At 37.7% G+C, this 22,005-nt stretch overlaps 1 protein-coding gene across 1 annotated transcript in view; it reads left to right on the top strand.

Annotated features, from left to right (window-relative positions):
• Mrpl1 (mitochondrial ribosomal protein L1) overlaps positions 1 to 22,005 on the top strand; it is a 52,783-nt gene that overhangs the window by 8,482 nt on the left and 22,296 nt on the right. The window contains exons 3-6 of the mRNA XM_051198475.1: positions 5,494 to 5,758; positions 7,987 to 8,070; positions 9,233 to 9,304; positions 13,329 to 13,440. Coding sequence (XP_051054432.1) covers positions 5,494 to 5,758; positions 7,987 to 8,070; positions 9,233 to 9,304; positions 13,329 to 13,440 — 533 coding nt within the window. The remainder of the gene's footprint in view (positions 1 to 5,493; positions 5,759 to 7,986; positions 8,071 to 9,232; positions 9,305 to 13,328; positions 13,441 to 22,005) is intronic.

The raw sequence follows: 22,005 nt of genomic DNA, 5'->3' as shown, positions 1-22,005 counted from the left end.
ATGTTGTATGGCTTAGGCTGGACTGGACATGACTTTGAACTCAGGGCCTTCCCGTGTCCCTCCCAAGTGCTGGGATTGTAAATTTATATTACAGTGCCAGTTTCCCGAGAATCTCATTTGTGCTATATTAAGGTGATGTCATACTAGTCTTTAGTTTTTCATAATGCACCATTTGAAACCTAAAAATGTTTACATTGAATGACTCAATTATTTCATGAAGTCCCAACCATAGATAAATACATTGTTCTTTAACCATCATAATCTCATTTATCAGACCTTTTGGGGCTTTACACATATTTACAATCACAAAAAAGAAGTCATTTCATCCTCTGGAGATTTCATGTTAATTGCAAATCAAATAATGAACATTTTAGCTGTGAAATCAAGATTTTATTTAATGTAAATTTGAAGGCTTTGGCTAGAAACTTTTTTGGTTTAAATGGAGCCCTTTCTTCCTAAACAGTCCCTCTGGTCTGCTGATGGCTTGGTTATTCCATTAGTAAATACAAGATTAAAATGTGGTTCCTTCACAGGATTTAGTAAGTGCCAGGAAATCGTGGCACATCCCTCCACTTGGACACTTGCTTAAACTTGCTGTTGGCAGTCTGAAAGGATGTCTGCACCATTAAAGTGAAGATTATCATTATTTGCCAGTGTGTTCAGTTGCTTATTAGTGGGGAGGATACTATTATTAGTGGTGACAAGAGCATTTGTTGAGTGCTAAGAATAAGAAGGGAATTTTATGTTAGATTGGCTTTGAGATTAAAATTTTTTTTACTGTAGTTTCTTTCACAAACATTTTATAAGTCTTCATATTTATTTTCTGTTACTACTGTAACAGATGACCCCAAACTTGGGGTCTTAAAACCACATAATTTTCTGTTTTCTACTTCTTTAGATTCGGAGTCTGGCATGGAGCATGCAGGACTAAATGAGGTGTTGGTAGTTATGGCTGTAAGCAGAATCCGTTTCCTAGTCACTCCTGTCGTGTGCAGGACACTCCTTACAGTCCTTGCCGTGTGTGCTTTTCCTCCATCTTGAGCAGTGCCAGGGTTCATCACATTCATGCCTGACTGTCTCCGAGTGCTCAGCGCCAGTGATCTAATGGAAAGGGGACAGGGGAAAGTTCTCCCTCTGAGGGTTTTTGTGATTGCACTCATGTTGATAATCTAGGATAATCTCTCCATTTGAAGGTCTTTAATCTTAGTCACGTATTGTGACTTGGACCTCTTCTGGGGGCATATTAGTTATTTTTCTCATTTCAGTTATATAATACCATACAAAAGGCAACCTAACCGGGGGTGGTGGGGGTGGTGGTATTTGGCTCATGGTTTGAGGATACAGTGTAGCTTGGTAAGGAAGACATGGTGGTAGGAGCAGCCTTTGACTGTGGTGGGAGGAGCGTGAGGCTGCTTGTCTCATCTGTATCGTCTAGAAAACAGAGGGAACAAGAAGCAGGGTTGAGCTATCCACCTCAAGACCTGTCCTATGGAGACAGGTCTTTCTAGAAAGTGTTTACTAATTTAAAACTTTTATGATTTGAATAAATGTTGAAAAATTGTGTTACTTCTACTTTTGTTTTCTTAGCTTTAAGCTCTTGTCTGCATTTCCTCTTTGACATTATTTCCTAGGTATTTTGTAAGCACTCATTAGCTTTGTCATGCAGCAAACTTCCCCACAATTACTCATCACTGCATACACATCTGTGTGTGAGCTGACCCCAGCTGGCTAGTCTGATGACCTTCTAGATTTGCTATGCTGCCATGCTTGCAGGTCAGCTGAGCTTTGTCTAATCTAGCCTGGGGTTTTGTGTGGTCAGCTCTGGCTCATGTGTCTCTCTTGCTCCTAGCTTGGGCTTGTGTTTATGAAAAATGACAGAGATAAAAACATTAATGTGGAAACATGAAGCCTCTTCTGGCTTAAACTTAGAGCAGGGAAACTGTTACTTCTTTATTCTGTCAGCCAAAATTAGTCACACTGTCAAATCAGCAGACTGGGAAATACATTCTGTTCCTTGGGGACTTGAATAGAGAGAGGAGGTGAGAGCACTTCAACGGCTGGGCCCTGAGCACATCCTTTGACTACGATTTCGCATTTTTTTCTCCAGCTCTTAGTTAATGATGGACTATTCCTTCCACACCTGGTTCCTCAAGCCTAAACCGAAAGAGGTATTCTAGACCATTCTTTCTATTCGCTCTCTTTTGTATTTACCTTGTACACATTTTTCTATTCTGTCATCTTTTAAGCCTTATCATTGTTTATTCAGCCTTGACCACCCTTGAGAAGAAAGAGAGGGAGTACCTTTTTGTTTCCCACCCCATTCCTTTATCTCCGTCTCTCCTATTGCAGCGGAGATGCTCTAAATTTGGAATTCAGATGTCATTCTTCCTCACTGGCTTCTCTTTGCCTCTAAAACGTGTTCATTGTGATCTGGAGTTTCCAACTCTACCTCCCAGCTTCCTGCTTTCGTATTACCACTTGAGTTCTAGAGTCACAAACTGTGGCCTGTGGAGCAGATCTGGTTTACTCTCCATTTTTGTCGTTTGTGAGTCTAAAAAAGGATTTTTATTTTACTTATTTTGTGTGTGATCATGTTTGTATGTGTGCAGGTCAGAGATGGCCATCAGTTGTTATTCCTCAGGAGGCATCCATCTTGTTTTTTGAGTCGGAATATCTCACGGGGACCTCATTAGAGTGACCTGATTACACTAAGTTGGCTAGCCAGTGAGCTTCAGGGATCTTCCAGTCCCTGCCTCCTCAGCACTAGGATTAGGAGAGCTTGCACCACATCTGGTTTTTGAATGTGTGTTCTGGGGAGCCAAGCTCTAGTCCCCATGCTTATGTGAAAGACACTTTACTAATTTCTGCCATTCAAGTCTTTATATATTTCAATATTAGTGCCACATAAGGATTATGCAATTTAAATCCAGTGTTTATAAATAAAGTTTTATTGGAATGTAGCTGTGCTTATCCATTTATGGATTACCTACAGCAGCTTTTGCCATAGCAGTTGAATCATGACCATGGAGACTACATGACTCACACAGCTAAAACATTCACTTTCTGATCCTTTATAGAAGAATTGTCAACTCCTACTCCCATCAAATAGAATTTACAGTGGCCCCCTTTATGTACCACTTTTTCTGTGGCTCAACACTTTTTATTCTGTTTCTTTGCTAACCTGTTTTTTTTTTTTCCCTTTAATGGTGGATTGCTTCATTAAGATAAATTTCATATATAGTACAATTTGGGTATTTAAAATGAATAGCTCAGTAGTTTTTTGTTATATACCTAGAGTTGTACAAACATTACCACAGTATTATATTTAGAATATTTTCATTACTCTTGAAGATATCCTCTCTTTAATGTTCATCTCCCTAACACCCCATTCTCCATCCCTCGGTTACTGCTAACCCTGCTTTTAATTCTGATTGGCACTCCCCTTTGTAGTAATTTGTGCTGCTTTGTGACTGTTTTCTCTCACTATATAATAAAGAAACTCTACATTATAATCTATGTGTATAATGTTTTAAGGTTAATACATGTTGTAGCATGAGTCAAGTACTTGGTTCCTTTTGTTCTTGATTATATTTAATATAGTCTCTTCAACATGTAGACAAGAGCTTTCTGAAAAGGACCAGCAGCATAGGAAATCAATCCAAGAATTGACTAACGGGGTTAAATGAAATTAAAAATCTTCTGTATATATTGCAAAGGAAAAAAATATTACCAAAGTGAAAAGACAGCTTATAGAATAGGACAAAAAATCTTTTTCAGCTGTGTATCAGTCAGGGGAATTGATATTTAGAATATTAAATAACTCAAAAGAATAAAACACAAAAACTATATAGTAAATGGGCTAATGAATTGAAAAGACAGTTTTCAGAAGAAATATATATGGCCAATACTTGACAAATTTTCAACATTCTTAGCTCCCAGAGAAGTTCAAATTAAAACTGTGTCGAGGGCTTACAAGATAGCTCAGTGGGTAAAGGTACCTGCATGAAGTCTGACAACTACAGTTCCTTGAATCCACTTGGTAGAAAGACCCAACTACCAAAAGCTGTGCTCTGACTTTCATAATGTGGCATGAACACCAACACAGACACACAGACACACACACACCATATGATAGAAAGTTGAAAACTTCTTTGAGAGTCTATCTTACTCCAGTACGAATGGCCACCACCAGGAAAACAAAGGACAACAATGCTGGAGGGTTATAGGAAAAGGGACAAATTTTGACACTATAGAAGTCAGTGTGTAGATTCCTCAAAAAAACTGAAAATTAAACGACCATGTGACTCAGCTATAGTGCTCCTGAGTTTTTATCCAGAGGGATCTTAAATCAACATAGTAGGGATTGGTGCACTAATTCATCATAGCTAAGGAGTAACATCAGCCAGTTTGTCAACAGATGAATGAATAAAACAAATGTGGTACATATCCACAATGGAATTTATTTCAGCGCTAAAAAATAGGTATCCTGACATCTATAGGAAAATGTGTTCATTTTTTAAAAATATTAAAATGTGATCACTGTGTTAAAATTAATGAAAATGTTATTATTGTGTTAAAGAAAGGATAATGGGATGCGAATGACATGAAAGCAGAAGGGAAGATTGCAGGGAGAAATGGGGACCAGCAAAAGGGCAAAGAGGAATAACAGAGCTGTGTAGAAAGGTGATGGCCAAGTAGAAAATATAGTAACATATCTGTATGAAAAAGACATTGAAACTCATCACTGTATGCTAACTTTAAAAATGAATAGAAGTATTCCATCATAGTGTAATGTCATACTTTTATGCTTTCATTCAGCAGGTGAGGCGTTGAGTTACTCTACCTTTGGGGCTGTTATGAATAATGCCGCTAGGAATATTTATATACCAGTTTGTGTATGGACAGTCCTTTTGGGTATATATCAGCACTATCTTCTTTATCTTTCAGTAATTGACTGTGGGGTCTTATCTTTCACAATCTTCCCTAACTTCCTAGGTTGGGCAAAGGGTTTTCATGAGACCCCGCTAAGAGCCTTGTATACTTGACACAGTATGTTGAAGCTATTTCTTTATGTGTATGTTCCCTCTGCTTCTTGGTAAGCTTTTGGAGAATTATTCTCATGGCTTTGTTCACCATGTACTGACTGTAAACAGTAGAAGTTCACTGGTATTTATTGAGTTAGGGAAACTGTAGAGCAGTCAATACTTTTTTTTTTCCTCTCGTTTTTTCGAGACAGGGTTTCTCTGGAGTTTGGAGGCTCTCCTGGAACTCACTCTGTAGACCAGGCTGGCTTTGAACGCACAGAGATCCACCCTTCTCTGCCTACTGAGTGCTGGGATTAAAGGTGTCTGCTACCACTGCCCAGCTTCCAGTCAGTATTTTGAGTTAAACTGTCTTCTGTTCTTTTTTTCTGTCTCATATAAATCGGCTTTTTAGAAAAGGTCTCCTTGAATACATTCTGCTATAACTGACCTTCATGTATCATGTTTCAAGGCCGGCGAGGACATTTAAGAAAGAAAGAAAAGACAAAGAAAAGATGTCAGATGAAAAACCAGATGATATAGAAAAAATAAAGTCATATACCTACATGGAAAGTGAACCTGAAGATGATGTCTATTTAAAACGTTTATACCCAAGGCGGATCTACGAGGTGGAGAAGGCCATTCACTTACTTAAGAAATTTCAGGTTCTGGACTTTACCAATCCAAAGCAAGGCGTTTATCTTGATTTAACATTAGATCTGGCATTGGGGAAGAAGGTATGTAGATTTGTGTTTATTAAAGTAGATACTTGAATTGATGTTTTTAAATTTTAAAATTCTGGGCATGGGTAGGGATAGAGGACATGTGATTTGAAAGTTGAAAGGGGTAGAAAGGTTTACAAAATGGTGAAGGGGGATTGTTGGGATGGGTGGAGAACGACCCAAAACTAAGGATGTATCAAAAAGCCAAAACGAAACTGGTTACTTTGTATAAGCTAATTTATAAGTAAAATTAAAAAATCCAAAAAACAAAATCCTTTTCAATAATAATATTTATAAACTCTGATGGTCTTTCTATTTTAGCATGAAGCATATATTACTAAATATAAAATATGTTGAAAGCATGCTAGGAAGTTGGAATTCTTTCCTTGGATTCCTTGCTTTGCCTTTTTATATTTCATCATGCTCACTTTTATTATAAAGGCATAAAATGTTTAGTTCACATAGCTTCATTCAAGATTAAATATGATTATACATATAAAAGCTTAGTTGGTGCTTCATAATAGCAGTTGGTGTTACTGGAGACTACCTGCAGGCCAGCCACTTTATGCAGCAGTACTTTGCATTTATTTTCTTATTTAACTTTCGGTCCTATCAGGAAGTTGAGGTATAGATATGGATTATTTGATTCAAGGGCATAGAGAAGAAAGAGTTAGGAACTGAATCAAGGCTTTGCTCATTTCTTAGATGTTGTTTATTTGAATTAAACATCAACCATGTTACAATTTTTATTTTGTATATTACTGTTAATTCTTCGTTTGAAAAGTATTAGTCATCAATGTAGTTCATAACAATGAACCTCAGTCATAGCATTGAATATAGAATCCACTTATAGACTAATGCTACTAAAGATGAGGTCTTTGTCTTAAGTTTGTTCAGTCTTTGTTGCCCCAGTGCTGGGAACTGAGCCCAGGGCCTTGAGCATTCTAGGCAAGCAGTCTACTGATCATTGTTGTTACTGGTTACCATCAAATATTTGTATAGCAAGTCAGTGTTCCCCAGGGTGCTGGTGAGTTGGTTTACCATTGGAAACTACTGAAACCAGTTGTGACATGTTAATAGAAAAGGAATGCTAACCAATTAAATAAGTTGGATGGTTGATATAAAGTATATCTAAGAATTTTTGCCTTTTTGTATGAAAGATTCCCAGGAGGCTGTTGCTACCTGAAAAAAAAAATTCTAAAAATATAATCTTTTAGTCAATTTTTATCAGAGGAACAGTTCCTTTCTCTTTTGCCAAGCCTATGGAGGGAGGGCCTAGACCCTGTTTTCATATAAAATTTCCCTCAGAGATCTGACCTGCAGACCTGGGTAGGCCCTTCACCAAAATGACTGAATGATTCATTCTGAGGTTGTAAGGGGTTTGTTCTTGAATGGAGTCTCAAAAGATGCCATTGTTTATTTCAGATTTTTCAATTCACTTTCCAAATACATCTGCAAGTCATGATCTAGTTTACACTAAAATAGATCCACTGACAAGATCCTTTCAGTCTTGGCATTCTGGTGTGGATCTAGGGTTTGTATCTATAAATGCCTAGAGCCATGGTGTACATTAAGGGTGGACTGTTGAGCAGATTAATTGTCTTTGTTTAGAGTGTATAGCTATTTTTATCATCTTCCTTGGGTATAAAATACATTAAAAAAAATTAATTCAGGAAACCAAACATCTGTTGGCATCCAGGAAATGGGAACCAGGTTTGGATTTTTTCCATGATCTTTTGATTTATGTGTGTGTATATATACACACATATATATATACACACACATATACACATATATACATACACATACACACACACACACACATATACACACATTTGAGAAACTGATAAGCGATTTAGGTAGAAACCACATATAATGGGGAATGGTGCTAGGAAGAGAGATTTAGGTTCTTCTTATTTTTTAAAACAAAGTATATAATGGTTTGAGTTTTAAATTATAATTAGGGGATTGTTTGGAATAAATGAGAGGAGCTATCGTAGATGGAAAGAACTATAAGCAGGAGTTGAGTGTGGTAGTGCAGTCCTACATTCCCAGCACTGCGAAGCTGAGACAAGGGATCTTAATTTTGAGGCCTGGAGAAAGGCCCTATCTATCTTGCCAGTGAACCAACCAACCAAAACACCACAGAAATTAAAATCATGGCAGTTTTGTTTCTTTATAGAACCTAGACGATAATAGAAAAGATGAGCTTTTTGTAATTATTTTCCCCTTTGTATGTTTAGAAAAAAGTGGAACCATTTGCCAGTGTTATTAGTTTACCGCACCCCTTTGCTTCAGAAGTCAACAGAGTTGCTGTATTTACAGGGGTAAGTAACTTTGTCTGCAACATTATAATTTAATGTTTAAGAAATTATTTACTAGCCAGTGAAGAGAGTAATGGAGCATACCGAGAGAAAAGGTCCACATTCCTGTCAGTCCTTTGAAACTCAAAGCAGGGACTTACTTGAGGCTTGCCACTGTCAGAGAAGGAGATGCATACAGCGTTCTTGCCACCATTAGCAGCACACCACAGTTGTTCCACAGAGCCCTAGGAGAGATGTGGGTTATGGCATGGGTCTCCGGCTTCTTCCATGAAGAAACACCAGGGTTATTTTACCCAACAGTGACCACTTAGTGCTGTGCGTCTTCCAGAACACAGCCTAAAACAAGTTCCTGGTTATACAGCCGGCAGGCAAGGCCGTGATCGGCCCGGGGGTCCAGCTCTGTTGGGTTTCTGTGTTGTTGACATTGGTTTAGAACATAGTAACCTGCTTAGTTTTTCTTTCATAACTGAGACTTTAAAAATTTTCTGTTTTATTTTGGAGGAGGGATTGTGTTCTTTCCAGTAAGTGGGGATTATAGTTGAAATGTCATAGAACTGCAGTGACTAAGGGAGTGAAATACATTCCCAGAAACAAAAAAGAGAAATGGGATAAATGGAAGGAAAATCACAAATACTGTTTTTCTTTGACCTTTCCAGACATGGCTACATTTTAGTTTTTTGACTTCTTGAATTTTTCCTCCTTATTCCAGTTTTATAAAATGTAAGTTAGTAAAACTAACCATATTTTAAGTTTTTCCTTTTGAAGGGTGTATATATTGATAGAACTTGTCACTTGCTAGGTTCTTTTTGTTTGTTTGTTTGTTGAGTCAGGGGCCCTCTACATAGTCCTGGCTGTCTTGGAACTTGCTACATAGACCAGGCTGGCCTCAAACTCACAGAGATCTGTCTATCTTTGCCTCCTGAGTACTGGATTTAAAGCTAGGTTCTTTATATGACATTAAGATGCATTTCTTCTGTCAAATACTCCAGTGACATTCAAACTGAAGTCTTTCCAGAATATAATGTATTTGATGCAGTAATTGAAAATTGATGCATTTTCAATTAGAACTAGAAACAATTTTGATTTTGAATTGGTATTTCTGACTGTTATTGACAACATAATGAATGTGTTTAAAAATAATGTTCACACTATTGTGCTTTGGTAGACTGCATCAGAGATTAAAATAGCAGAAGAGAATGGAGCTGCATGTGCAGGAGGAGCTGATCTGGTTAAGAAGGTATGGGGTTTTATGTTCACTGCTTGGAAAGATTGTTCTGGTAGATTTGCTAGCCATTTGTTTGTTTTGTGTTTATGAGGTTTTGTCTGTAGGCGTGTCTGTGCTTCATGTGCTTGTTTGATGTGCTTGGAGGCCAGAAGAAGGTATGGGATTCCTTGGGATCAGAGATGCATACAAATAGTTAAGAACTGCTGTGTTGGTGCTGGGAATTGAATCCAGGTCTCCTGGAAGAGCAACCAGTGCTCTTAACTGCTGAGCCATTAGTTTATTACATTTTCACATAACCATTATGATTATATCGCCTCCAAAATATTGAGCTTTATAAAAAGAAGAACTTTGTTTTGTTCTTTCTTCAGTTTCAAAACTAAGAAAAATCCACTAAAACTTTTACTCATTAGTTACTTTATTCATCCATCCATTTGTTTGTTCTTTACTGTTGTCATGAAAGTTTTGTAAATTACTATGGTTTTGAATGTGAAATTTAAGATGAAATCCAAATATTAGTACACACAAATATCTCATATCTCATTCATGTTTTAAAAACCAAGTATGTTTTTCTTTCTGGGAATGCAAGTATCATTTAGTTGGTATTTAATCTCCTGTCAATGCTTACTCCCCAATTGAAGTGGCAGGGCTGGGTTAGCGTGGCAGCTGAGGAGTGAGGAAGTAGCCCATCTTCAGGAAATAATCGCCTGGGGAGCCTTTTTGAAAAGAATAGCATTTTTTTTTTTTTTTTTTTAAACCTAGGAAGAGGCATATAGTTATTTATAAAATCACAAAAGATTTCCTCAACATTTTTTGGGATTCTCTCTTCTAGATAAGTTAAATTATGGGTGGGGGTGAGCAAAAGGGAAACAGGAAAAACTGATTTGAAAATGTGTACATTTTAAATATCCAGATTTTTCTCTTTTTTTTGCTTGACTGGTCCTTTAGGGTACACAGCATGCTGGTAGTGTTCTAATTTGATGGTGATTTTAATTTCTTTTTAAAGGGCGTTAGAGATAGTTGATCCTGGAGTTAAATTTGAGTGATCAAGGCCCAGGAAACACAAGAGTTAGGTTTCCCCTGACTTTATGTTTCCACTCAGAAGGAGTCTTGTGACCATCTAGGGGTCTTGATTGGGTTCTTTGTCTTTGCCAGTTAGAGACTTAAAAGGCAGGAAAAGTTTCAAGGGTAACATGGAGAAATCTCCAACACAACAAGCAGGAGCAGACACAATCAGCAGTTGAAGAAATACATTTATGTAGGTGAGGAAACACACACACACACACACACACACACACACACAGATACACACAGACACACACAGACACAGACAAACACACACGAGATACAGCAAGAAAGACTGCACAACAGAGGTGGGCACTCAGCTCAGGAAACCAAAGCCCGTTTCTCCTGGGTTGCTTTGAAGTCTTACTCCCTTGTTTAAGGCTGTTGTGTACATACTTCCTGATCTGGCTTGAACTTGTTGAGCCAGTCCAGGAGCAGGAGGGAAGACCTGAGCCTTGGTAAAATCTTAAGTGTCCAAAGTGAGTTCACTGGAAAGTGGGAGTGGACCCTGCTGTAACACAGGCTCTTGGCCAAGTCCAAGTGTGGCATCCCATTCTTTCTGGCTTATCATTTTAGTTATTTAAAAAGTACTAAAAGTTTTTTAATTGATAAAATGTAAATATACTTCAGGTGCATGGGAATTTGAGGGTATGGCTTGATCTGTGGAGCCAGAAAACTAACATTACCAAACCTTTACTACTTCCTCCCTCCCCATGAGATTGTTACAAGCTGTTGTAGCCACTTCAGTTCAGTTCTCAAGTGGTCAGGAGTTACTTACTTCTCAACAGATGGAGGGAGAATGTGCTGCACAGGACTACTGTTCAGTAAGAAAACATTGGAAATGGAAACCCGAATAAGAAAATCTATTTGTGATTTTTGGTACATAAATATTATAGCTACATAATTTTCCTTTAGAAACCCTAGTGATAGATGCATTTTTAGAGAGACAATCTTAACCAGGATGTTCCTCCCATCAAATGTTTGAAAGCTTTCCACGATACTTTTGGAAGGTATTCATTCAGGTTTTGATGTTTTTTCAAATAATACCATGGTTGTACACTTATTACTTATTGCAATACTGGAGGATGAACCCAAACCCTTAAACAGGCTAGGCAAATGTTCTAAGACCAAGTAATACTCCATGCCCTCATTCCTGTATTCCTAAGTTAGTTCACTGATTTTCTTAGCATTTAGCTGGAGAGATGGCTGAGCAGTTAAGAGCAGTGGCTGCTTTTGCAGAGGACCCAGCACCCACATGGTGGCTCACAACCTTCTGTAACTCCAGTTTCAGGGGATCCTATAGCCTCTTCTGGTCTCCATGGGCACCAGGCATACATGTGGTGCACAGACATACATGCAAGCAAAACATTCATGCCCACAAAACTAAGATAAAATCTTTTTAAAAAAGAAACTGTAAAGTAGATTATAATTACTAAACTTTGAATCATTTATAAGATCTTAATTTATCTATTAAATTCATTTCATTTTGAAATGTCACACATATATTTCACCCAGAGAGATTTGAAAGTAATGTTTTTTTCTTGTTTGTGAAAGCATAATTCTATCTACAGATTTGTGTTATTCTAAGATATGTTCCTGAGGTTAATTGTAGCATAACATTCACAGATAATTTTTAACTTAAAGGAACATGTAAATAAAGCACTGTTGGCCAATAGGAAAGGACCTGGCATACAGCATTATATCAAAAAAAAAAAAAAAAAAAAAAAAAGAACATGTTGTAGAAGCAGTTTTAGGAAGCCTATAAGTGAAAGCCTTACATACACAGTTCTTTAGCAACTCACAGTTGCCTTTGTTTCCGTGTTCTTGGGGATGGAGATCCTGGTTCTTGAACCCTACTGCTGTGTTGGAATGCTGGCACTTCTCTGAGGAGGTGTACACAGAGACCTCCTCACTGAGGCCCCAGGTTCCTCATCTGAAATATTTAGTACCTGCTTTTAGGATTGCTGTGAACATTGGGTGAATTAAATATATAAAATATGTACAGAATTCATGACACATGAGAAGTTCTCACTTAATACGACACTTTTAAGGAGAACATAGAATGTTACTTTAAGGTTGAAGAAGTTTTAAAATGAAACATTATAACAGGAAATATAAAAATACCAGAATATTGCCTAATTTTACCAGAATTCAATTTTTCCAAATTCATTAACTACAACTAAGGCTTTGGATGGGTAAGATTCCATGTGAAAATAAATGTTACTGGTGAAATATTTGTGCCCCAGCAATATTTTGTTTTAAAGAGGCAATATTTTGTTTAACTTTATTTTCAATTAAATTTTTAAGTGGAGTATAGTAATATAGTGGTGCAATAATTATTTTGGGTGCCTGCCTGAATTCATCAACTGATCGTTTAAAATCTGATTATTAGTCCTTTTGTTCTGAGAATGGAAAATACGGTATGTCTGAAAACTGTTGGTGAACTTACCTTTGTCCTCTTGCCTTTTGTGGTTATTGGTAACAGGAGAATTTCAACTCAGTTCTTTGTGTAACTAATGATAGATTTAGTTCTTTGGTGCACTAAATTTAGAAATGTAGTGGTTGCTAATGACTTTGGCAACTAGGAGTTGTTAATTCTGCATGTGATCTCTTGAAAAAATGTTTACCTCTCTTCAGTTTTAATAGACATGAATTCTCTGTGGGAGATTTGTGTGAGTTGGATACATATCAATGTTACATTTTCGCATATACCTTCATTTTGCCTAGCATAATCTCATGGTAGAATTAAAACCATTAATTTTGTTTAAAAATGCATGCAGCTATTTTAAAAATATATCACAGTGTTTAGTTTCTGATGTTTTTCATAACTGGTGACTGTAGTTATATAATTCTGTGTTTGAAGAAAAGTATGCATAATAGTTTTTTTTCAAATCATGCTGAAATCACTTATGTCCAAAATGGTAAAAGATTTTTGTTTACTAAAGAGCTCTTTCTGTTTTCCTCTGGTTTTCAGATCTTGGACAATGAGGTTGTTGTGGACTTTTACGTAGCTGTTCCGGAAATAATGACGGAGCTTAACCCATTAAGGAAGAAACTGAAAAAAAGATTTCCAAAGACTACTAGAAGTAAGGATTTTTTTTTTTTGTTATTTCAAATTGTTGTCAGCAGCTTTCCTTATAATTTTGTTTATAAGAAAGCAAAGCTGTCAGTATGTTTGGAGACCAAATAGTATGCCTGATATTTGAGAGTGATGTATGTAGATTTTATTTTTCTTCTTTTGCATTAGTATTGTTGTTACAGTATAATGTGAGTACCTACTTATTGATAATACTGTTTTTTTTAGAGTGTAGCCTAGCTGTACATTATGGAACATAAAGCCTACTAAGAACATTGTCATCATACCATTCGGTTGACTTTTATACTTCTTTATCAAGATTCTTATTTAAGCAACCAGCATGTATATAAGTGCATACATATGAGTGTTTTGCTCCATAGGCTTTTTTTTTTTTTTTTTTTTAATGACCATTTCCTTCCTAAGAAATATAGTAAGAGAAGTAACATTGTTACATAAAATGCCCTAAGTGTTATAAAATGAGAGATATGAATTGATGAATTCCTAAGGAAATTCAGTGGGGGTTATTTAAATATAGGTGGGGACAATCAAACATCATGAATGAGGTGACATTTATTTATGTAGCTTCTTTATTGATTCTTTGGAAGTTTCACATTTTGCACTTCAATTCTGCTTACCTCCCAGTGCCCCCACATCTTATCCTCATCCCTGCATTGCCCCATACAAAAATTAAAAAAAAAAGAAAATCAAACTAAAGCAAAGCAAGCAAGCAAACAAACAAATAAAAACAAAACAAAACAAAAACCTCTTTGCTTCTCTTTCTCTCCCATCTCTCTAACAGAATGAGGTGACATTTAAGCCATTTCCAGGGTACTTTGATTAATTGGTTGAGAATCATATTTTAAGTAGAAAGAAAATATTAACAACAGGCACTAAAGTAGGCTATAAAGTATAGGCTGGCTCCAGGAAGGGTCAGTTAGGTCTTCAGTTGTAGAGAGGGTGCCTCTACATTGATAGGGAAGTAAACAATGGAGAGTAATGTTGGGGGTGGATCGATGCTGTTTTGATTAAGTCTTTGAATTAGGAGTTAATGAGCATGTGCTTATGAATCATTTAGGTGTTGTAAGATGTGATGTGATATGATCTGTTTTCTAGAGAAGCATAAGACATACTGGTTTGGATTAAACCTAGAGGGGGAGAGCCTGGTTAGGCTGCTGTTGCAATAGTGTGGGTAATGCTTAAGTTCTGCATGATGAGAGCAGAGTGAAGAGTGCAATGTTAAAGACAGGATTTGTGACTAAATAGGAAGGGAGTGGTTAATGGGGAGCAATGAAGAGTCAGCTGTACTGAGGTCTTTACACAGGCTTTTCCCCTGACAAGTGGTGTCATTAATGAGTCAGGGGTACATTTCTGAGCATACTCACAGACCAGGTGTATTTGTTGTAGGTACTGCTGACTGTGTGGTATAGATAAGGCTTATTTTCTATAAAGTATTGTAAATAAAACACAAGTTTTTTTAAAATTTGTTTTGGAAAATTGTTTTTTCAGGTTTCAACTCCATTTTCTTATTATACTATTATACTATGGTTTTGTTACTTTCATAACCTGCATTAAATCACACCTTTTTAAATGTAGGCAGGGACTTGCATTTTTTCATAGATATTTTTCCATTGCAGCTGTCTTTCAGCTGTCTTTGTTGTCATGGAATCAGACTCACAGTTTTCCTAAATCAGGCCTGAAATCGAATATTATTGGGGAATAAAAGCAGATTGCAAGCCAAACTTTAAAAATAATTATGAAAACAGTATTGATTTCTAATTAAGCTCTAATCGCAGCTGGCATTACTAACAGAGGCAGTGAAAGGTAAGAATTGTGGCACCCATGTCCTCTGGGCCACCGCGAACCACTTCTCTGGCTCTCAGGCGCCAACGGCTGCATTTGGCACTCTTTTCTCTAGAACATCCTGGATTATTCCATTTCTGATATTCTTTTCATTGGCATTACTGCTGTTGTTGTTTAAGTCTAGAAAAGTTCTTTTCATTACTGTTACTATTACTTTTTTTTAATTTGAGGTTTTCAAATAACTTTTTTATTCCAAATAGCAAGTTTACTAATGAAGTATTTATTTTTATCAGTGGAATTTACTTTATTTCTACTTTCATAATGAACCACACCTTCCACTGAACGTGTGTGTGTGTGTGTGTGTGTGTGTGTGTGTCCCAACTGTGTGCTTAACAAGGCATCTGGAAGAATGGCTACCTTCCCCTTTTCCTAACCTTTTCTTTTCACCCCACATGGTCTGCTCAGTAGAACTAACAAAACATGTGTGTTCTATAAGCATGAAAACAAACTCTTAGCCTGTGAGAATGTTCAAACAGAACACACCAGATGTGAGATGTGCATGAGAACCAGGTGGAGCTTGTATTATGCATTTTTAGAGTTTGTTAGGACTCTTGTTTGAGAACGTTTGATTCCCTTAGATCCAACAGAGCACATTAAGGTAGAGGAGAAGTTCTGAAGCTAAAGCTAGAGGCAGCTGCTGCGGCGGAACTCACTGGTCCCTGCATCGTCTCCCTTTAACGCAGGAGTGCTTTAACTCGTTCTGCTAGGTCCAGTGTACATACTTCACAGCACATTTTATTTCAGTTTCTTACATAAATATGGGCAATTTTACATTTTTAAATTCCCATTTGGCTTGTTTTCTTAGTACTTCTTTTTTGTTTCATGAAATATATTTAAATCATGCTTGAAAGAAATTTGGCTTTGTTTTGCTAATTATTGCCCCTTCACTTCTGTAAGAGCTCTCGGAAATTCTTATGTCAACAAAATAGACATGTTTTCTTAAATGTAGTGTGTGTTCATGTATCTGTGCTTATGTATATTCAGTATATTCAGGTGTATGTACACATGTATGCGTGAATATGGAACCCTGGGTTGATTTTGGGTGTCTTCCTCAGTTACTCTGCACTGTATGGTTTTTTGTTTTTTTTTTAGTTTTTGGAGACGGGGTTTCTCTGTATTGCTTTGTATTCTGTCCTGGAACTAGGTCTGTAGACCAGGCTGCCTTTGAACTCACTGGTTTGTCTCTGCTTCCCAAGTGCTGGGATTAAAGGTGTGCGCCACCACTGCCCAGCTCCACATTATGTTTTGAGACAGGGTCTCTCTCTCAGCCTGGTTAGGCTGGCTGGGCAGTGAGCTACAGAGATCCTCCTGTCTCTGCTTCCTTAAAGAGGGTGTGTAAGGAGTATGGTTTTTTTCCGCCTGCCGCCGCTGGTCTTATCCCGCCGCTGCGCCAGCCCCAAATAACGCACACTGAGATGATATAATCTGTTGGCCCATTACTAGTTTCTTATCGGCTAGCTCTGTGTTAATTATTAACCCATTTCTATGTATTTCCACGTGGTCTTACCAGCGAGAGGCGGCTGGTGGTTCTAGTCTCTCCAGACTCTCCATCTTGACTCCTCCTTCCTATTTCCTCCTTGTCTCCTAGTCCCTCCTATCTTCCTTTCCTATTGGCCAACAGTGCTTTATTCATTAACCAGTATGAGAAGCATATATACATAATGATGTCTCCTATCAAGGGTGTCTTAGTGTTTTTGTTGCTATGAAGAAACATGATGACAATGGCAACTCTTATAAAGGAAAAACATTTAATTGTGGTGCCTTACTTACATTTCAGAGATCTGTATATGTGCAGGCAGATGGGTACTAGAGAAGGAGCTGAGAGTTCCCTCATCTTGACTCACAGGCAACAGGAAATTGTCTGAGACACTGGGTGTGGCTTGAGCATATATGAGACCTCAAAGCTTGCCTCCATAGTGACACACTTCCTCTAACAAGGGCACACCTACTCTAACAAAGCCACAGCTCCTAATAGTGCCATTCCCTTTGGGGTCATTTTCTTTCAAACCACAACATTCCACTCCCTGATCCCCAAAGGCTTGTAACATAAGCCAAAAATGCATTCAGTTCAACTTTAAAAATCCCCATAGTCTATCACTATCTCAACAATGTTTAGTAGAAGTCTGAAGCAGGTCTTAGCTCTTTTAAATTAGCAAGGTTGTGAAGAAAGGAAAGTGTGGTGGTGAGGCCATTATCTGCTGTGCTCTTGTTCTGTGCCCCTCACAGAGCCTCCAGCAGCACCATGTTGGGCCAGAGTTTCCTGAGGTTCACCACCTCCGTGGTCTGTTGCAGCCACTATGAGGAGGGCCCGGGGAAGAACTTGCCATTTTCAGTGGAAAACAAGTGATGGTTACTGGCTATGATGACTGTGTACTTTGGATCTGGATTTGCTGCTCCTTTCTTTATAGTAAGGTACCAGCTACTTTAAAAAAATGAGGATATTTAATTCATCTCTTTAACAGAATGAAGATTGCTTAAGAGATGTGATCTGAAAATTGGATTAAACTCTTGAATTCTTATTACTAAACAAAATTGTAAATAAACTAATGACATAAATAATTAAAAAAAAGTCCTAAGTTCAAAGTCTCTTCTGAGATTCGTGAAGTTTTTAACTGTAGTCCCCTATAAAATAAAAATTAAAAATCAGATCCAACATGTAATAGCACAGGATATACATCACCATTGCAAAATGTAGAGAAAGGCGGACAGAAAAACAAAAAACCAGCTGGGCGTACTCCAAATTCTGCATCTCCATGTCTGATGTCAAAGTCTTCACATCTCCAATTCCTTTCAGCTTTATTGACTACAACACACTTCTTTCTCTTGGGCTGGTCCCACTCCCTGTTAGTGGCTCTCCTCTGCAGGTATCCCATCGTTCTGGCATCTCCAACATCCTGGGTTTTCCAAGGCAATCCAGGTTTCAACTTCACAGCTTAACACAATGGCGTGTCTAGGCCTCCATTCAAGGACACCCTGGCACGTGCCTGGTTTTAGCAGCTTTCCTTAATGGCGAAGGCAAATTCCATAACCCCTTTCCTCTATCCTTAAGTATAAAACCAGAACCAAGTAACTATAGCTGCCAAGTTCTGCTGCTTACTGGGGACCCCTCATCCAATTACGTCGTCACCAGCTTTCTGTTTTCCATGGTTTACTTCACTGTCTAAGCTTGGCTGTCCTGGAACTTACTCTGTAGACCAGGCTGACCTCAAGCTCAGAGATCTGCCCTCTTCTTCCTTTGGAATGCTAGGATTAAAGGTGTGTGCCACCATACCTGTCTCTAAGCTTTTCTTTAATTCCTTTATTTTGGTTTTTTTGTTTTGTTTTGTTTTTTGTTTTTTGTTTTTTTGTTTTTTTGTTTTCCTTGAACACAGGACTTAGCTCCATTCCACTTCCTGGTGCTCCTTTCTCCTCAAATTGTACATTTTGTAGTTTTCTCAGTTCAGCTTGCTCCTTTTCATTATAAATCTTCATTAGAGTGAACACTAATAACCACATAACAGAGTCCTCTGCCAATGGAATTAATCCAAATCTCTTCACTTTAGCCTCAGACATACTCTAAAGACAAGGGTAAAAACAGCTACTTTCTTCCCCAAAATATCACGAGAAAGATCACCAGGCAGCATACCAAAATTCTTTTCTTCTGAAACCTCTTGAGCCAGGCCCCACAGTTCAAATCATTATCAGCACATTGTCTTCCATGTTTCTACTAGTATGGCCCATTAGGCAGCGCTTAAAGCAGTTCACTGCTTTCCTTACTGAAAGTACCAAAGTCCAAATTCTTCCAAGCAAAGTCATGGGCCAGCCTATTACAGCAGTACCCCAACTTCTGTGTCAGTTATGGTTTTTCTTGCTGTGAAGAGGCACCATGACCACAGTGGCTTACAGTTGTAGAGGTTTACTCCATTAGTATCATGAAGGGAAACAAGTCAGTGTACAGGCAGACGTGGAGCTAGAGAAGGAGCTGAGTGTTCTTCCATCTTCACAGGTAACAGGAAGTGGCCTGAGACAGTGGGTATGGCTTGAGCATATATGAGACCTCAAAGCCTATCTACAAAATGACACATTTCCTCTAACAAGGCCACACCTACTCCAAAAAAGCCATACCTCCCCATAATGCCACTTCCTTTGGGGACCATTTTCTTTCAAACAACCACAGAGGTGGTTGTATCTGATATAAAACTCATAAATGCTAAAATTAAAAAAAATTTAAAATACTGTTTAGGTCTAGAAATAGTATTTCATACTTCCATGTACTGCTTCTATTACTGAAATTGAACTCTTAGGCTATATGAGGAAAAATGCAGAAACAATTTTCTACCCCTCATACTAGTTTAAACACTACTCATATGTGAAAGAATCTATTAATGATTAAGTACTGTTATAATAATAGATTAATTTTGAGTATCTAATGGATAATCCTGATGTGAACTTTGTTTTCTTTATTTCAGTCCTGGGCCTGCTGATACAACTGAGTTATCTCTTTACATTCTTGTGTCTTAGATTATCTTTTGTGTCTGTAGTGTTCTTTGCTTATTTGCTTGGCCCACTTTCTTATTCAGATAGCATTTGAACAGGTCTACCATTATCATCCAGTGAAAAATAATTACTCTCAACTTTTCCTTTATAGATATTTCATTATTTATAGATATTTCATTTAGGACTTAGCACACCTAATATCATCATCATCATCATCATCTTCCTTCCTTCCTTCCTTCTCCTCCTTCTCCATCTTCTCCTTCTTTTTCATGTATTCAATTCCTACCATTAGAGCAAAGTTTCCTTAATTTTCTGTTGCCTAGAATTTTCTCTTTTGGCCTAGAATGGAATCCAATCCAGGATAGTCACTCTACAAATGTTTGTGCAACTAATGACCATTTAAAGCAGGATTCAGTTGAAAGAAGATACAGTTAATAACTCCACTGAACCATGGGTTAAGTATAGTTTATACATTTAAAATATAATTATGTTTATACTAATTGAGCACCTGGTTGTGCCTACTGGATGTGGTGGTGGCTCTGAACAGGAGGGAAAGTCTTTGATGTCATGGAGCCAGGAGCTTTACTTTCTGCAGTTAGACAAATCAGTGTAACATCAGCACTTACCACACCCAGATTTGTTTAGTCAGAGAACACTGACCTACCATTCAATCCTTCATTTGTACAATCTTAATCCTTTGTCTTTATACCAGTTTTAAAAATTAGTGACCCTCAGAGACTTGTGGTCTCCACTTCCTTACCAGGCTTTATTCTTCCAGCTACCTCTCTCACACACACACACAATTACCTAAAATAGTATTCTCAGTTATAGTCACAGGTCATTGCTTCCCCAGATTCAATGCCAGTTCATAGTTTTTACAATTTCCTAAATTTTAAGCACGTTCATTTCTAACTAGCTTTTTTCCTTGCTTGCTTGCTTGTTTGCTTGCTTGCATCTTTTTCTGTGGTAAAGGGAATAAAAAGAAAAGGTAACATTAGAATGAAAGACTGAATCACACTTATTATTGATGCATTTGAGAGGGAGAGAAAGGCAAGGAGGAGAGAACAGTGTAAAACACAGAGAAGTGGAGAGCAAGTGCATATCAGAACAAAATCCACAGCCACAGTGATCTGACATCTGTCCCTTCTGTAAGACATTATAGAGGAATATTGAGCACACACCTCTCATCCTTGGCATTCTCCCTTACTGTGGCCTTAAGTGAACTCTGTGACAGGGAAGTGAGGGCAACAAATCACTGAGAACCATAAATTCTTATCTACAAAATGTGTCTCATGCTAACAAATGCCTGCTAATTTTTTTTTTTTTTTGATAATGTAAGCAGAGCTTAGTACAAGAAAGATATACAAAATGTTCATACTGTGTATAGAGCAACTTCCTGAGATCCCTAAAGGTGGCTACTCATTCGCACAATTGCTTTAGGAGACTTGTATGAGCTTCCATATGCCAAGTCTACCATTACAGCCCATTTGTTAAATAATTGGGTAATTACTGAGTGCCAGCTATGTTCTGGAAATTGAAAGATTAAAAAACAGTTTACATGTTTTTTAATTTGTTTTTGAGATAGCAATTCTTTGTGTAGCTCAGGCAGTTCTAGAACTAGCTTTGTAAACAAGGCTGGTCTCAAACTCACAGAGACCCACCTGCCCCTGCCTCCATACTGCTGAGATTTAAAGGTGTGCATCACCACCACCCTGCTGACATTTTCAAGAAAACACATATTGAGAGAAGAATAAACTTGAGTATTAAAGTGCCATGGGTATTAGGAAATATACAACATACTTTTGAGAGTGAGTAACTACTTCTTAGAATCAAATTATATAAAGAAGATAGCCGTTGGGACACTAATCATGGATGGACATTTGCCTTCTTAAGGTGTGGACTGTATTTTAGGCTGAAGACATGGTTCCATTAATATAAAAAGGTCAAGCAGGAGTGAGTGTTTTCAGGGAATTTAAGGCCACTCTCTGTCATTTGGATGTGGAGTGTAATCAGATAGTGGTTGTTAATGAGGTTAAATACTGATAGGCAGTGGGCTAGTCAGGGGCGTCTTTTTACACCCTTCCACAGAGATTAGATTTTATCTTCTTTGTAGATGAGTACCATTGAAAACCTTGTTCAGAATCACGAGATACGGTTTTCCTGTTAAAATAAATACTCTGTGAGCAGTAGAAGCTTAACGGTAGACTACGGCGGAGGCCATTGTAGTAGTCTAGATTAC

The sequence above is a fragment of the Phodopus roborovskii genome, unplaced genomic scaffold (assembly GCF_943737965.1).
Source record: "Phodopus roborovskii unplaced genomic scaffold, PHOROB, whole genome shotgun sequence".
Classification (NCBI taxonomy): domain Eukaryota; kingdom Metazoa; phylum Chordata; class Mammalia; order Rodentia; family Cricetidae; genus Phodopus; species Phodopus roborovskii.
The sequence above is the reverse complement of the archived record's forward strand: the minus strand, read 5'-3'. Positions and strand labels throughout refer to the sequence as shown.